General features: G+C 35.3%; 3 protein-coding genes and 1 long non-coding RNA gene across 21 annotated transcripts in view; 1 reads left to right on the top strand and 3 right to left on the bottom strand.

The window, feature by feature from the left end:
* On the top strand, positions 337-13,242 carry LOC104723140. 15 transcript variants are annotated; one of them, XR_002034021.1, is made up of 12 exons: positions 337-535; positions 789-878; positions 1,321-1,406; positions 1,481-1,554; positions 1,653-1,718; positions 8,487-8,558; positions 8,935-9,069; positions 9,192-9,249; positions 9,948-10,014; positions 11,901-11,997; positions 12,719-12,808; positions 13,007-13,242. It is a non-coding gene; the product is annotated as an uncharacterized LOC104723140 (long non-coding RNA). The 15 variants fall into 15 exon arrangements; XR_002034020.1 differs by having other exon boundaries at positions 8,932-9,069; XR_757292.2 differs by having other exon boundaries at positions 1,653-1,732; positions 8,932-9,069.
* Positions 1,744-8,474, bottom strand: LOC104723138 (ATP-dependent DNA helicase PIF2-like). The gene is made up of 2 exons (XM_019232272.1): positions 7,341-8,474; positions 1,744-6,177 (listed from the first exon to the last, which is right to left on the bottom strand). The coding sequence occupies exon 2, from the start codon at positions 3,858-3,860 to the stop codon at positions 2,829-2,831; it is 1,032 nt and encodes a 343-aa protein (XP_019087817.1). The 5' UTR covers positions 3,861-6,177; positions 7,341-8,474; the 3' UTR covers positions 1,744-2,828.
* On the bottom strand, positions 10,127-12,712 carry LOC104723139 (replication protein A 70 kDa DNA-binding subunit B-like). Of its 2 annotated transcripts, XM_010441459.2 has the most exons (10): positions 12,619-12,712; positions 12,272-12,536; positions 12,108-12,204; positions 11,893-12,018; positions 11,728-11,812; positions 11,500-11,629; positions 11,239-11,432; positions 11,016-11,139; positions 10,722-10,934; positions 10,127-10,641 (listed from the first exon to the last, which is right to left on the bottom strand). In XM_010441459.2, exons 4-10 carry the CDS (start codon positions 12,014-12,016, stop codon positions 10,324-10,326), a joined length of 1,188 nt encoding a protein of 395 aa, XP_010439761.1. In that variant the 5' UTR covers positions 12,017-12,018; positions 12,108-12,204; positions 12,272-12,536; positions 12,619-12,712; the 3' UTR covers positions 10,127-10,323. The 2 variants fall into 2 exon arrangements, with proteins under 2 accessions (XP_010439761.1, XP_019087814.1); XM_019232269.1 differs by having other exon boundaries at positions 12,108-12,536.
* The window catches only part of LOC109124539 (probable methyltransferase PMT21), a 4,445-nt gene continuing 917 nt past the window's right edge, over positions 13,577-17,104 (bottom strand). For 2 of the 3 annotated variants that reach the window (XM_010441455.2, XM_010441454.1), the window contains exons 2-8: positions 16,038-16,362; positions 15,794-15,942; positions 15,493-15,688; positions 15,204-15,414; positions 14,406-15,084; positions 14,245-14,322; positions 13,577-14,159 (exon numbers count right to left, since the gene is read on the bottom strand). In XM_010441455.2, coding sequence (XP_010439757.1) covers positions 13,931-14,159; positions 14,245-14,322; positions 14,406-15,084; positions 15,204-15,414; positions 15,493-15,688; positions 15,794-15,942; positions 16,038-16,304 — 1,809 coding nt within the window. In that variant the 5' untranslated portion in view covers positions 16,305-16,362 and the 3' untranslated portion in view covers positions 13,577-13,930. Of the gene's footprint in view, positions 14,160-14,244; positions 14,323-14,405; positions 15,085-15,203; positions 15,415-15,492; positions 15,689-15,793; positions 15,943-16,037; positions 16,363-16,624; positions 16,647-17,104 lie in introns of those variants that run through there. The other variant, XM_010441456.2, reaches the window with a different exon arrangement.

Raw genomic sequence — 17,104 nt, 5'->3', positions numbered from 1 at the left:
TGTAGTGTAAATATATTTGTAATACTATTGTTTTGAATAATGAGATGAGTTTACCATAATTTGACATGCATATTTTGGTGTGGGGAATAGTTTTTTTGTGTTCATATAAATATATGTTAGATTTTGCAATATTTGGTGATTTTTTTTTTTTTTTGCATTCAGTAAAGAAGACTCTGTTTTAAAATAATAATGGACCATAAAAATGAATCGAAAAATTGATCTATGTTGGGTTTTAGTAAGGTCCAGGCCCATTGTTGTTTTTTTTTTTGCTTCAACAAATTAATTTACGGTGGCAAAAAAAAAAAAAAAAAAAAAAAAAAAAAAAAAAAAAAAAAAAAGACAACAACAAAAGGAAAACGTAAAACAAAAAAAAAATGGTTGTCTCGACAGCAAAAGTCGATTCGACAACATAGATCAGATTCAGTCGAAGATGGATCAGACAACCTCTATTTTCGAATTGGAAAACTCAGAGTAAGATCCATCATCAATTTGTAAAAGCTGGAGTTTCCGATGGCGTCTTCAATTGATAAGTGAGGTAATTGTCCGTTTGTTTAGATTCCGATCTATTCTTTCTATTTCTGATTATAGCTCAGAAACTGTTAAGATTCCTGCTTGACTTGATAATAGAGCTTGAAAATCTATAAACGAATATGGGTCTTCTTTCAAATGTTAGAATGTTTACATGTAAATGGGTGTTGAATTTAACCTTGTTGTTTACATCTTCTAATGTTTGGATTTATATTGAAGTTTATGTTTTTCCTAATTTTGGGATTTTTTAAAAAAATCAGGAACTCGAATGACGAACACTTACCTGTGAGTTTTGGATTTCTTTTTCCTTGCAAGTAGGGAAAAAATTCCGTCTACAATGGATCACTAAGGTAATTTCTATATCTGTTCTTTCTAATTCTGCGTGATAGTTATCAAATGATTTATATTTTTCATTTATTTCATCTTTGATGTATGATTATAGCTTTTGTGTGAACCTTGAATATATATAATCGAATTGAGTCTTCTTTCAAATGTTTGTAGGTTCTGTTCAAAATTGATTTTGAATTTTGTTGTTGTTTACATGGATACATGGTTAGATCTTTTGTCATGTTTAATTTGACTTGGTCAGGGTAACATTACTTTCAGTAAAATTATAATTGGGGAACAAATGTGTTGAAGGTTGACTTAGAAGAAAGCAGTAATTTGGATATATTTTCCCTTGCAAGTAGTTTACGAATTAAAGATAAGATACTGAATCTTTGTTTAGTTTTTTTCATACTGTATTTTCCATTAAAATCAAGTCTAATGTGAATCTGGTTTTATTTTTGTCAGGTTAATTCCTGTTACAGGGTTACATAATTTAAACTTTGAAAATAGAAGTGGAAGAGTAAAGAAGCAATCTATATGGGGCTATACTGGTAAGTTAATGAAATTAACACTTATATTCAAATCACATGCCTGGTATTGAAAATAATCTAGGATTACTTTGCAGGTTATTTGAGATTCTGAGCAATGAATAATAAAAGTGTCTGATAATGCATATATTGATTCTTGTATTTAGTCAAGGTAAGACGGTAAATAGTATAAGAATTTGTTTACTTTCTAATAATAAACCTTAACTGATACTGTAATATATAAAGCTAATTGTGTTTTGTTTCTTCAAGTTGAAGTACATAACTGAAGTAAAAAACCGTAACTAAGAACTGCTATCACCACAATGTGTCTTTAAGGTAATTTGATTAAGGTTGGTATCTATATATGCATTGTAGACAATTAGTTTTTAACTTTTTCTGTGTGTTCAATGAATTGACTTTTACAAATTTAAGTGATTAGCAAACAGTTTAATAACTAAAAGCTCAATCAAAAATTATTAAAATTGTGTTCAGTAAATTATGATAATGAAAAGTAAACTGCCGGTTGAATCTGTGTCTAGAAACTAAATTAAAAAAAATTACAATAAGCAAAATATTGTTTTATATCAGTCCTAACAATCAGTTCTGATATGCTTCCATCATGGGTCTCGAATCAGTGGCCTTATTGATAATTCTGCACCTGCATTTATAAAGAAAATCCCAATTATATGAAAACTATTGTTCTTTGTGTTTCCAACGTATAAATGTTATAGCTACTAATATAAGATATGTAAAGTTTACCTTATTCAGAAGTAGATGACTCAGTGTATGTTTTGGAAAACCTCCTTGAAAACAACATTAGTTGTCTGCTTCTGAATCTTTCCCTCTTTGTTTAGTATTAGTATTCTCAAACCTTTTTTTGATGTCACCCTAGACAATGCCACATAAAGTTGGCCATGAGAGAACACAGGTTTAGGCAAGTAAAGTCCTACTTTCTCTAGAGACTGTCCCTGACTCTTATTGATGGTCATAGCAAATGCAACAGATAGTGGAAACTGTCTTCTACGCATCTTGAATGGGAGTTTAGTATCTGAAGGTGTTAAATTTATCTTCGAGATTAAAACTATCTCACCACTTCTGTCACCTGTTATTACTCTAGCTTCGACAATGTGATTAGCTAGTTGAGTAATCTGGAGCCTAGTTCCATTACACAGCCCACCTTTGGGATCAATATTCCTAAGCAACATAACCGGCGCACCAATTCTCAAACGTAAAGCATGGTGTGGCAAACCTGACAACTTGATACTATTTAAGAAATCTGGAGTGATTACCGGATTGTTCAATGAATCTGAATCTGTAGGATCTATATTATCAGCACTTAGGTAGATCCTTTTTTTCCCTAGAAGCAGACAAATTGTTAATTGTTTGAAGATATTAAAGATAACTTAAATATAATATGTAAAAAATATATAATAGCTATATAAACGTTTACTCACCTTGCAAATGCTCTACCAAAAACTGGTTAATTGTGTTGACATCATCATTGGTCGGTGCTAAAATAGCTCTCTTTTGAAAGAATTTAGGATCATTTTCTTTGTGCATTACTGATGGATCTCCATAAATTTCCTTACAAATTGCTGCTTTTGGATTTTCTGCTTCTTCAATCAACAATTCTTCTGGGATATCGATTAGAGCCTCACCGTCATTAGGCTCATTAATCCTACCATCACCAACAGCCAATAACCAATCTGAAAATTCTTGGATATCTTTAGCTTCATTCTCTCCAATATTGTCTGATAGTAGTCGCATGTTTGTAGTCAACTTTAGGACCTTGCAGTGATCCCAAAGATACGAAGCATTAAGTGATGACATAACAATTTCTGCCCTCCCTGCTCCATTTATTACTGGAAGAACTTGTCTGAAATCACCTCCAAAAACAAGACCCTTCTCACCAAATACCTTGTTATCTCTGTTCTTGATAATATCAGAAAAGCTTTTGTCTAAAGATTCAAAACAGAACTTGCTCATCATTGGAGCTTCATCCCAGATAATAAGTGATGCTTCTTTGATCAAGTTAGCTAGATCTGATTTAGGCTTGATTTTGCAAACTGAAAATTCGTCAGGATTCAAAGGGATTGCAAACCTTGAATGAGCAGTCCTACCTCCTTCTAACAACAAAGAGGCGATGCCACTGGAGGCGACATTAAGAACAATCTGTCCTCTTGATCTAACAACTGCTGCTAGTGTTTTCCACACAAATGTTTTCCCTGTTCCTCCAAAGCCATAAACAAAAAAAACACCACCTAAATCATTGAATACAGCTTCGGTGATCTCATCGTATATGCTTCTCTGCTCAATCGTTAGCATTTTTATCCATTTAGCATGTTTTTCTGCCAAAAACTCACGGTTGTATCTCATCTCATCAACAATTAACCAGTTGGAATTATCAATATCTTGGCGTGATGGTTGAGGGAAATGCGCAATGTCTTTGAGAGTTCCACCATTAAACAACATAATCATTTCTATTTCTTGAAGAGTGTAGTTTCTAATCTCAGCTTCTGTCAGAGTCAGTTCTGCAAAAATTTATGTGGGTGAGAGTAAATCAAGAAAAATAGTATTCGAAATGGTACTAATATATATGAAATTAGGCTTAGATATCTATAATACATAATTACCTGGATTGTTGTACTGTTCTCTCTTTTTTGTTTCTATATCCTCGGATAGAAGGTGCCATGTCTGAGACCATACATGTTCTGGTCTAGCCAGAGAATCCGATAGAAGAAGCATAGCAAAAAAATTTCTCATATAATCCCCAAAACAATACTGACCTGCTTCAATCAAACCATCTATGAAAACTTGATCATCATCTAAAATTCCACGTGCAAAACATGCTTCCTTGTACGATTCGTATACAACACCATTATATGTCTTGATGTCATCAAAACAGCAAGGTCCTCTGACAATGTTAAGAAGCACCCTCAGATAGTATTCATCTTCCATTTTTCTAGGAACGTAGTTAATACGACCCAAAGAAAAACCTTTTGATCTCTTCTTAATCTGCTTATTCTTTCCATCCCAAATAAAATACCATGGAATTTGAGCATATAGAAGATCTCGAGCTCGTTTACCATTCTTTCCAACAGCATTATTCCTATTCAAAGTCAACCAAGCCATGAACTGTGAATCTTGATTCAGTATACGTTCCAGAACATCATTAATATGAGCATTTCCATCAAAATAAGCAGGTTGCTTCCCTTCGACATGAAAAGACAGTCTCTGAACTGCTGTAGATCTATTTTGAAGTGGAAACTTGAAAATCCTCCAAATTGCCTCTGAAGCAGATACATATCTAATAAGATAGGAGCCAAGTTAGATAGGGTTAAAAGAATCAAATAGGCGGATTGTAGTTTAAGTGTATCAAAACTACCTGCAATCAAACCAATCTTTGATTTCATTCTTCTTTTTCTCATTGATATTTGGTGCTTTGCCAGGAGTTACAGTTTCATTTGTTTTAGACTGACCAACAGGCTCAACAATGACCGTAACACGATCTGGGCCTTTGTTGATATACTTAAATAAGTATTTAATAGAACCATTCTGATTACACCATTCCACATTGATATGAGCTTGATAACGTAGAGAGAGCTTCTTATTATAAGGCACAACATACCTATTGTCACATTTAATACCACCTTTCTCAATGTAGTCTTCTGTTCTCCTCCTTCTATAAACAGGATAACCATCACCACCAACCTTTGTAATATCTTGATGTTTTTTTGGGTACTTCTTTGAACATGATCCATCAACCATACACGGAGAATTCCTGTTAGCTGAACCACATGGACCATGAATCACTGAATTCTTAACAACTTCATAGAGCTCTGGCTCTTTCTCTTTATCTGGAATTTCTGCAGAAATAATCTTATCAATGTCGTCAGCCGTTGGTAGCTTACTTTGAGGAGCCATGAATAAGAGAATGTGAGCATGCCGTAATCATCGCTTCTGAAATTCGACAGTATACATAGCTGAAATAGCAGAAACAAATAATAATTTAGGATATGTAAAAATATAAAAACAGTAATAAAACCTCGAGTACATAAAAGAAAAAACTTACACGCAACTGTCTTTCCTAGCATATTCCTTTTTGTCAAATCTACCATTAAAGAATCCAACTTGATTTTGAATATCCTTGCAACAATATCCGGTCTATCATCAGCAGTTAGACCTCTTGATTGGCAATATCTTGTTATCTCTGGCCACTTAGGATTGCATGTGAAGGTGATGAATAGGTCAGGAAATCCGTAATGTTTACAGATTGCCATTGCGTCATAGTAGCTTTGAACCATATACCGCGGTCCACCGGTGAAAGAAGAAGGTATATTAATTTGATTACCTTCTTCACCCATAGTAGTTGTTCCAGCTACCGCTGCCTCTTTAATGGAGCTGTAGTTCTCGCATCTTATTTGGACTGATTAAAATTGATGTAAGATAGTCTGTTTGATTCGATAGTGGTGTAAGAATCACAAAGAAACTGCTGGAACAACCTCTTAGAATGCAACAAAGTATGAGACTCGTTTTCCCTCTCTTGAATCCTGAATGCGAACCACTGCCTCATGCTAATACATTTCTTCTTCTTGTTGTTGGCTTTCTGAAAACATTTCTCAATACCAGGCCTGAAACCATCCTCACCATAGCATAGAATGAGAGGATATTGTAGAGCTAAATAGGAGATATGAATTTGGCTAATCCTCTGCAAGTGACCAGTACTCTTCTCTTGAATGACTATATCACGGTCAGGCATTTGTTTTTTAAAATCCCCAGGTATTAAAGCTGCTACCTCTGATGTTGTAGGCATANTTCTCAATGTAGTCTTCTGTTCTCCTCCTTCTATAAACAGGATAACCATCACCACCAACCTTTGTAATATCTTGATGTTTTTTTGGGTACTTCTTTGAACATGATCCATCAACCATACACGGAGAATTCCTGTTAGCTGAACCACATGGACCATGAATCACTGAATTCTTAACAACTTCATAGAGCTCTGGCTCTTTCTCTTTATCTGGAATTTCTGCAGAAATAATCTTATCAATGTCGTCAGCCGTTGGTAGCTTACTTTGAGGAGCCATGAATAAGAGAATGTGAGCATGCCGTAATCATCGCTTCTGAAATTCGACAGTATACATAGCTGAAATAGCAGAAACAAATAATAATTTAGGATATGTAAAAATATAAAAACAGTAATAAAACCTCGAGTACATAAAAGAAAAAACTTACACGCAACTGTCTTTCCTAGCATATTCCTTTTTGTCAAATCTACCATTAAAGAATCCAACTTGATTTTGAATATCCTTGCAACAATATCCGGTCTATCATCAGCAGTTAGACCTCTTGATTGGCAATATCTTGTTATCTCTGGCCACTTAGGATTGCATGTGAAGGTGATGAATAGGTCAGGAAATCCGTAATGTTTACAGATTGCCATTGCGTCATAGTAGCTTTGAACCATATACCGCGGTCCACCGGTGAAAGAAGAAGGTATATTAATTTGATTACCTTCTTCACCCATAGTAGTTGTTCCAGCTACCGCTGCCTCTTTAATGGAGCTGTAGTTCTCGCATCTTATTTGGACTGATTAAAATTGATGTAAGATAGTCTGTTTGATTCGATAGTGGTGTAAGAATCACAAAGAAACTGCTGGAACAACCTCTTAGAATGCAACAAAGTATGAGACTCGTTTTCCCTCTCTTGAATCCTGAATGCGAACCACTGCCTCATGCTAATACATTTCTTCTTCTTGTTGTTGGCTTTCTGAAAACATTTCTCAATACCAGGCCTGAAACCATCCTCACCATAGCATAGAATGAGAGGATATTGTAGAGCTAAATAGGAGATATGAATTTGGCTAATCCTCTGCAAGTGACCAGTACTCTTCTCTTGAATGACTATATCACGGTCAGGCATTTGTTTTTTAAAATCCCCAGGTATTAAAGCTGCTACCTCTGATGTTGTAGGCATACTGTATATCCTCCCATCAACACCTTTTCGATCAGAGACAATACGCATGTGAAATGGCTCATCAGTAGTTGATTGAAACCTCTCTCTAGCGGATCTGAAAATTTTGACATAAGGGTTTACATCATTTAGCATTTTCATTAGGGCTTCGATGACTTCTTTATTAAGTTTTTGCTTCCCTGCGGTTGCCTTTGCATTTTTACCCTTGCTACAGAAAGAGGCAAAAATTAAATTAACAACTATAAGTATAGTGAAGTAAATAAAACATATTTATTTCATATGTAGATAGAAAATTACTTGATTACAGTAGCTCTGTTATCTACTTCGTTTTCAGTATCAACTATATATAGTTGTGAATACTTAGAATAGTCACCCTCATCCGGTTTTAAACTGCCAATCAAATGATAGTTTCCTCATTGCAAACGAAACATGTTAGGACCTTTCCCTTTTGGCATAGATTGGTCCACCTTTCCACCAAGAGAAGTCATGGCAAAAATCATATTAAAGATTCTAATATTTTCTCTGTAGTTTCTGCTCATTGCATCATTTCCTTTGAGCAATTTCTTGATAAGCTCTGGATATTCTTTTAGAAAGGGTAATTTCACACTTCCTTGACCACAACATAGTGTGAATGTTGGGTCTTTTTGGTTCCTACTTTTGTTTATACGTTCATCATACCACATGAAGGCACCACAATACTTACACTTGTATGTAGCATCACCGTGGTCAAGATAATCTGGGAAAGAAAAAAGAGTTTCCTACACAGTAAATATATTACTCGAAACAAAAATCTTAGTCGAACATGTAATAAATGATTGATACCTGATTTCTTAGAATTTGATGTTTCACAATTGAAGATTTTTTGCAAACATGGTCGACTTCTTCTCTTTGGTTGAAGGATGTTCTGATCAGCTGATTCTTTTTCTCTTTTTTTCTGCAACATTTGATCCACTTTAGCCATGAATTTTACATGTTCTTCACTTCTGGCGATCTGATTTGATACATCAGTGAATTGTTCTGTAGCATTCTGGGTTTCTATATTAGCATTGCTTGGAATTGCAATTTCTTCATCAGGGTACTGTTCAGTTTCATCGTCAGTTGTACTAATATAGTAGGACTGTTCCTCTGCAGTTTCACCCTCACTCAAACTATCATCGTTGAACTGGTCCATGCTTTCATCATCAGTACTACTCTCCACTAATGGTTCGTAGTTCATAAAACATGAAGTTTGACCTATTTGTCACCGTTAACAGTTAAAATATTATGTCGCCTAACCATGGCTTATAGAAAACATGATAACTATATTTAAGTATATATAAAGTTGTGTATATAGATTACCTTGCATAAAAGCTGTGGGTGATGCATTTAGAAATTCTTCTTGCAAATATCTAATAGGAAACATGTCGACTGTCGTGCCATGCTTTGATTGTTTCTGGTCCCTTATGAATGATGTCTTAGCAGCACATTGGTCCACTTTATAAGAAATATCAATTGATTCAATTTATATGTATGAGTATTTGGTGTTTAAAAGGGATTTGAGGCAAGCATTAACCTTCTCGTTTATTGTGGATATCAGCAGAAGGAAGTGTTTCTGTTGGAGCAACCCGGCGGTGTAGATTGGTGATGTTCGTGAGAACAGCTATTGAAGATCTCTGAGTCAATCCGGAGCTGTTATTTTCAATTGAATGCATCCCCAAGAAAGAACTTGAACCTGGTAATGAAATTAGTTCTCAAAATTTAGTTTATGTATGTCGCAATGAAGATAAGAAAATACAAAGGATACTCATAAGTATGTGTGTTGTAAATCACCCAGAGCATTTGGTGTTTTTTTGGCAGGATTGGACTGTTGAAGAGATGTTGGTGTCCTAAAATTACCAGTAGAAGAATGACCAAGGTTTGTAATATCGCCTAAAACCCTGCTAAAAGTTGTACTTAGCAGAACAGAACCATTACTATTAGATGCATTTGATTGAGTAATCTGACTATTAGGAGTAGTACTTTGAATGAACCGGGTTTTTTTGGATGGGTTAGAATTAGAATCAAAATCCGAGAGAGAAGGTTCCTTTTCCTTTTTCATGGTGGCTGTAAGTTTTTTCGAATTAAGTCGAAGATGATAAGTTGTTACTGATTAGAGGGTGTTTATTTCACTCCTTAAACAGGTTGGTTCAATTATATTCAGTAGTTGTCTACTAAGAAGAGTATAAGATTCATTAGTTAGAATCAAATATTTGATTGGGTAGTAAATATAGATAGTTTGTTTCAATTACAACTTAAAAGGAGACAGTTATGGGATACATATATTTTAATAGGAATAATGAAAACAGGTTTACGCATTTCTCTGATGATTGAGTGTTATAGTTGGGCAGTTTAAATACTTTGTTTGACTAAATTATGAATATGTCTTGCAAAACAAAGATTTGGGCAGCTCTTATACTAATTTTGAGTCTGGCATGGAGTTAATTTCTCAAATTATAAACATGATTGTTATATTCTCATGTTTTCGTATATACATGGTTTATTATTTACATAGTTTCATATTTTGCGTTCTATACTTAATTTTCTCTTATATCAAAACTTAATCGTTTCTCTCAGGCTATTTTGCCGTATGGTGGGATTATGAATTCCAGTGAAACATGCGGTCAAGATATCTACAAAGAAGGTGAGTTCTATACACTTCATTAAATACTTATCTAGGATTCAGTTTAAGTTAATTAGTTAGATAAGCATGCTTCTCCCAACTTGATAGGATGCAGTTGTCTAAACCATAGAAGGAGATAGAAATAAAAAATTTATAATAGCAACTCAAAAGTTTGAGAAGATAGCTGGAAAACAGCAATTATTTTCTTGAAACAATATCACGAAAGCAAGAAGAGACAAACTGTGGAAGTTGTAACATGAGAAAACAAAAGCAAAACTGAAATTGAAATAGTTTGAAAACAAAAGAAAAACTGAAAACACAAGACACAAATCATTCCTTCTTTTCAACCTTGATCTTAACTCCGACCGGCTTTTCTTTTCCCTCATCCATAGATTTGGTCACAACACTGCCATCGTAGACACCCATCTGTTTTCCAACCCCATCCTTGTTGTTTGATCCTTGAGTTTTTTCATGAACTCTTTCAGCTCGAAATTCCGGATTAGACTTTTCTAAATCTACTGGTTCAATACACAACTTTTTAGAAGTTGAGTTTTGATTAGAAGTCCCGCTGTTAGCAGGGTAAATACGCTTGGAGGATGGAGTAGTAGAGTCGGTCACTTGCGGGCTACATTCTAACATGAGAGGTCCCTGTAAACAATACCTAGTTATATCGAGAATTTATCAAGGTTCCCTAATTTTTATAGCGGATTAATGTGTAGATCATATACTTGGTCACCAGTTACAGTAGGTGTTGCATTTAGTGTGTCAGATGAATTTTCCAACAGTTGTTCGTCGAGTAACCCATCTTTCAAGAGGACTTTGGAGACCTTGTAGTTGTCTTTACCATCAAATATGTGAGCTTTCTCGACATTTACCAGAAAGAGATAAGTCTTTCCAATAAGACTTTTCACTGGATCAGGCAAATTTTCTGGATCTATAATCTAAAGGCGAATTTAAATGAAACAGTTAGAGACATTGTCATACCCTAAATTACAGGGAAAATTATCTTATGATTAGCTAACCTCATCAACTGAGCCACCAAGAACTGATGGGGCAGACTGCCCAATGATCTCAGAGCAAATAGAATCAAACAACAGTAATTTTGTCTCACCAGTAGAGTCCATGACATTAGCATAGAGCATGAACCTAAAAATATAGAGAAAGTAATAAATATAAATGGGATTTGATTGTAAAGTAATAAATATAGATTTGAAATAGTTTGAATGTTTGGTTTTTTTCCATTACCGTGATACAACATTAGTGACGACAGTATTGCAATTGTAACACCAAAACCTTGGTTTTGACCTTTTGTTATTCAACCCATTATCCCCATCGTTTACTTTCTCGACTTTCTTATTGCAAGAACGACAACTAATATAGTACCAAGCCCAGTCTGTGTCAATGGCGTAGACAGTGACATGAATCCTTGCCTTTCCAATCTGTAGATAGATGTTTTTTGTTGAATATCTAGAATAATCTCATATCATTAACATAAGCTTTACATACCTCAACAGAATTCTTCAACTCTTCAATAGTTCTCCTAGGAAAATCTTCTGCATTATCAGCTTGAACAGCAACCATCCCCCACCTTGGTTGTCTCTGACGACATATGAGAGAGAGCCCATCATCGGGGAGCCTGTTAAAGCACGATTATGTATATATTCAGGATAACAATACAAACTCACTTATAATCGGAAGAAAGATAATAGAAAGTTAATGAATAGATAGGTTTACACTTGTCTGAAAACATCAACTTCATTGAATAGTGGGTTCACATGGACTTGAGATGCATCAAACGAATTAGTCAAATAGTTTACACCTGATTAAGTAGAATCATAAGTATGTTGAATAATGCATCTGTTAAATGATAAACAATTTCTAACGCTTAAATGTTTTTACCCTTGAAGGATTTTATCTTCACAAATCTGAGGACACAGGTGATGATGCTTCCATCAGAGTCTTGACACGTATGTAAATACGTGCCCGGCCAATGAACCCCACAAGGTACATGACATTCTGTCATCTCTGTCACATAAAATGAGTAAGTTGGATTAGTGATTGCAAATGTTACAAAACATAATAATAATATAGACACAGTAGCAGATAAGCATTACGTTTCGTCCCGTAGCTCAAAATTGAGTTTTTTGGTAGGCTTGTTATTGGCTTCGAGGTCCTCCAATTCACCCAAACTCACAATTTGACCAATAACCTCTGCAAAATGGAACCTTTAAATATATATATTGAGTGTATATTGAAACTATTTTAAGTACATACTTACCAACAAATATGTGGGGATTAGCTTGACCACTGTGGATGGATTTGAACTTAGTTAAGGTAAGGAAGCTAGCATCAGAAACAGGGTCACTGTCCATTACCATAGTTCCATTGGTAAATGACATCTTGTAAAGATGCGTGGTTGGTCTGAATTGACCAGTTGCATAGCTAAGAGCAAATGTCTCAATGAAAACCCAGTTACCAATAGTAAGCCTATTCACATGTTTGTTTACCAATGAATTCTTGACTGATGCATGAATCTTTTTACTCTGAAAGTATGAAAGACATAAGATGCATTAGTAATTGAAAATAATTGTATCTCGTAAACGTAAACATTTTGTAAAATCTTACCATCGAATCTGACAAAACCAACTCAAGTGTTTCACCATTTTCGATGTTTAGACGCCATGAATGGATGACTTTGACTTGAACCCTCCATGATGTTTTGTAGGGACGAACATCTTTCAAGAAAGCAAAAGTAGAAGCCATAACTTGGGTGACTACTTACCCAGTGAATGCTTGTGTATGATCTTCGTTTTAGGTGAGTACTATTTATACAGAAACCGATTAGGTCGGCCTACAAATTTGTAATGATATCTAAAAGATCTTTTATGCGAGTAATTAAAGAGATGATTATGTCAATCTGTTTTTTATGGTATCTTTATGAGATATGCTATATTCTAACGCAAAAGTCTTTTTCGATTGATTGATTTATGATTTGCGTAATTGTTGGGGGAAGAGATTTGGAAATCAAGCAGGTGTAACAATGATCTCGCAGAAGATCATCATGAAAGGCAAGTAAAATCCTTCTATTTTCTATATATTTTTTGAAGATAAACGATTGGGGGGGGGGAATATTTCAGGGTTTTGAGATTTTACAAAAATATTTGTTTGGGCTTGTTAAAAAATAAATTGTAATCATGGAGCTCAAATTTACATTTCAACTAATAAAGAGAGTGGCAGGGTTGTAAATAAGTTGGAACTTGAGGAATTATTTCTTAAATTTCTGAAAATGTATATATAGATTTTCATGGATTAAAATATATTTCTTTTATATAAAATATGTTTTAAGCATATTTTTTTGTTCCTGCAATCAGGTTTAGAATTTGTTTATCATATACGATTAGGAAATTTCCACCTAACCAACACACGGCTAGATTTACTTTTCAATTGTTTTATGGTCCATCGCCCTCCATCCGTATATATATATATATATATATATGATTGTTGAAAAACACTAATATTTTATTTAGCATAAAGGAAGATGATCATTTTACAATCGCTAAATCTAAATTGGACCGCCAACATATTAACGTGTAAAACAATACAAGAAGATCTCAAATCATTATACCTAACACATTCCAGAAATCTCGAACATCACCGTTTTAACTTTTAAGTAAAATTTAAACTTACAATTTTTTAATAAAAAAAAAAAGAAATATATAATTCTCACCAAGCATATACTAAAAAGAAAAAATAACCGAAAATTGATAAATATGCTGGGATAGTATAAATGAATTGGCAGCTTTCAACAGCTTTCTTGGCTTTGAAGCAACACAAAGAACCTATGCTTGTTGTTGTTGAGACTTTGTTCTCAAGAAACCTCCGGACATTAAAAGAAAAGCTTAGAGTTTAAGCTTTAGTTTTGTCCTATATTTTTTAATTATTTTGTTTCTGAATTTGCGTTAGATGAATACCACAGCTTCTTCTGGCAAATCAAGACCTTCTCATTCGCTGATTCAGACTCTGTCTGTTCCTTACGGCAACTCCATCTCAGTTCTTTAGCAACTGATGCTATCGTATCTGCGAAGTAGCTCGACTCGCGTATAATCGCATACCCGCTAGGACGTAAGATCCTATCCATTTCTAGCATTACATATTTCATATCACACCTGCCCAAAACCAAACCACTAATTATCAGATCATGAATGAGAGTTTTCAAAGAACTTAGCTGTGCGATATCTGTTCTATCATTACCTCTGGCTTTCAGAAGTAAACAGCCCATCTACGTGAAGAAGATCGTAAGTTCTTGGATATGTCGAAAAAGCTTCACACCTAAAAATAAAACAACATGTCAGATTATGTATGTGACCTCAAAAGTGTTTGAAAGTAGAAAGCTTAGGTTTTTGAGAATTTACCAGTCATGATAAGTTCCGATCAACCCACGATCAAAGACAACGGGAAGTGTATTCGCAGCGTAAGAAGAGACAACGTTCATAACCCACAAAGGATCATCGACCAGAGCAGCAGCCAAACCTCCATAAGCAGTGTTCATATCCATCACATTACGAATCTTATCAGTGCCAAGCGAGGGCAACAGCTTCTTGTAATGCTTGGCCCTTGTTTTCCATTTACTATCATCGTGCTTAAACACGCCACCATTTCCTCCAGGAACAGCAGACATTCTTTCAGGAGTTGTGTGCAATCTTTCTGGCCACTTGACAGTAGATCCCAAATCTGTCCTCTTAAGCTTAGGGCTTGGAACCACAACACAAGGGCGTAACGGTGTATACCAAGCAGAATCTGGCTCAAGGCTGTCGTCACATTTTGGTGGGTACGCATCAGGGTCGTTAGACAACTTGTTATAGCATAGATTGTCTGAAGATTTTTGCCACACTGCGATATCGTCTTTCTTGGCATACATTTTGAAGCACATTGAAGATAACAATTCTTGCAGCTTCTCGTAATTTGACCTCTGCTCTTCAATGGTTGTGTCCCAACCTTTCCAACGGTTTTCATAGTTGACTGGTGGACCAGATAAGACCCAGAAGCCACCAGGTCTTAGGATACGGTGAACCTCCAGAAGATAGACTCCACCTGAGGGAGCAGGAAAGAGACAAAGGTTGTTACAAGAGTTTCAGTTGAAAAAGCTCACATCGTTTGATGAACAAGAAGATTCAAAATAGCAGTCAACTGGTCAAAGACAGTTAAATTACCGAATTCTGTCCATGGAATAAGGCATCTTGAGCAATGAGCCATATCGAATGAATTTGAAGGGAAAGGGAGACGTTGAGTGGAAATGATGCCGAGAATTGCAGGAATTCCACGTTCTAGAGCAAACTGTACTTGAGCTTCGTGATTATCTCTCGGGGCAAGTGATACCGTGAGGATACCGCGGTCCAACAAATCACCTCCCCAGCTTGCAACCTTGAAAACAGATCAAGATTAATGGAGGTGAAGGAGAGAACATCTAATCCAATATCTGCCAAAAATATAATAACTTACCCCACAACCAGTGTCAATGGCGGTGCGTATAGTTCCATCCTTCATTTCAGGGATCAAATCTTGCATCAAATCGACATAAGCACTAACTCCATGTGGAAACATTGTACCTCCACCGGGAAAAATGAACTTTTCACGATCTTTCCTTAGCCAGTTCTGGTTAGATTTCTGCTTGTTAATCCAGTCATATGGCACATTCCTGAAATCAAATCACCAACTTACTTCAATTAACCGAGGACAGGAGAGAGATCCAAATAATTAAGAGATGCAATTATCAGGTTGAGAAAAAGAGACAACTAGTTACCTGTACCAACATTCGTCTTTGCTCTTTGGCCATCTTATCGGTGGCTTATACCCATTAGGAGGAGGAACCAGACACTGCTTTCTATCAAACACAGGAGGACAATGTCGCTCCATGAAAGTAAGCCTGTGAGTACCATACTTCTTCCATTTCTGAACAAGCAAAACGAAATCAAAAACATTAGCTAAAATGATTTCCAGATTCAAAGCACTCACACACCCAAAAAAACGTTAAAACTAGAGTGTACCCTTGGATCTGTGCAGGGAGTGTAATCTTGGAAGTCACTGCTACATTCAGAGAAAGAAACTGCAGATTTGACTTGCGGAGAGTCATCAACATCCAAGGAAGAAGATTCAGCTTTGACAACATCACTAACTTCGACATTGTTCTTCCCACAATATAAACCACCAAGATAGAAGGAAAGCCCACATAACAGAATCAGTGAAAGAGTCTTGGGCAAGAGCCTTGAACCTCCTCTATCAGCTTTCTCATACTTCTCATCTTTATACTTCATTGTTTCTTTTTTTTTTTGGTACTAAATTACAAACCCTTGTTTCAGAAGATTAAAACACCTGCAATAGATCAACCAATACACATAAAAGCCAAAACATCATCAGATTGGTTCAATACATGACTAGGGACAATAGCAGAAAACAAGCTTCTGCACAATTATTAAAAAAAAAGGTAAACAAAATGATGGGCCAGTGTTAACTATACTACTATTTGACAAATGAGAATTTTAAAAAAAATTGAGGAAACAAAGGACGAGATCTGAAAGGAACAAACAAACAGAGTTGCCGACAAAAAAAAGATTGTTGCTTTAATGGATCTCACATGGGTGTTAGGGACCCAGAATTCGACTCACTCACTCGACCGCCATAACATGTTCTCTCACACAAACTCGAGAGAGAGAAATAAAACAAAATTGAATCAATGGGAACAAATTGCATACATAATAAATGCAAAACACATGAATGAGTTTTCTATTTAAAGTCTTATTCACTTTCGCATTTAAAAAGTCTCTGAAAGAAACAAATCTGTACCAATTAAAAGAAACCTTGCAGAGAGAGAGAGAGTCAGAGACAGCTAAAAAGCACAAAAAGGTCGGACGAAAAAAAAAAAAAATGTAAAAGATGAAGAAGAAGAGAGAATTAGGCATTAAATCCATTACTTGGCAGATACGGAATCGTCTTTAATCTTTTTGGTTTTTACACACATAACAACACCACAAGAAAATTAAATACAGAAACGAAGAGATTGTGACGATGAATCTGGAATTACACAGTACTGGACCAAAAAAAAAAAAAAAAAAAA

The sequence above is a fragment of the Camelina sativa genome, chromosome 11 (genome assembly GCF_000633955.1).
Source record: "Camelina sativa cultivar DH55 chromosome 11, Cs, whole genome shotgun sequence".
Lineage (NCBI taxonomy): Eukaryota > Viridiplantae > Streptophyta > Magnoliopsida > Brassicales > Brassicaceae > Camelina > Camelina sativa.
This window is presented reverse-complemented; position numbering and strand designations above follow the sequence as displayed.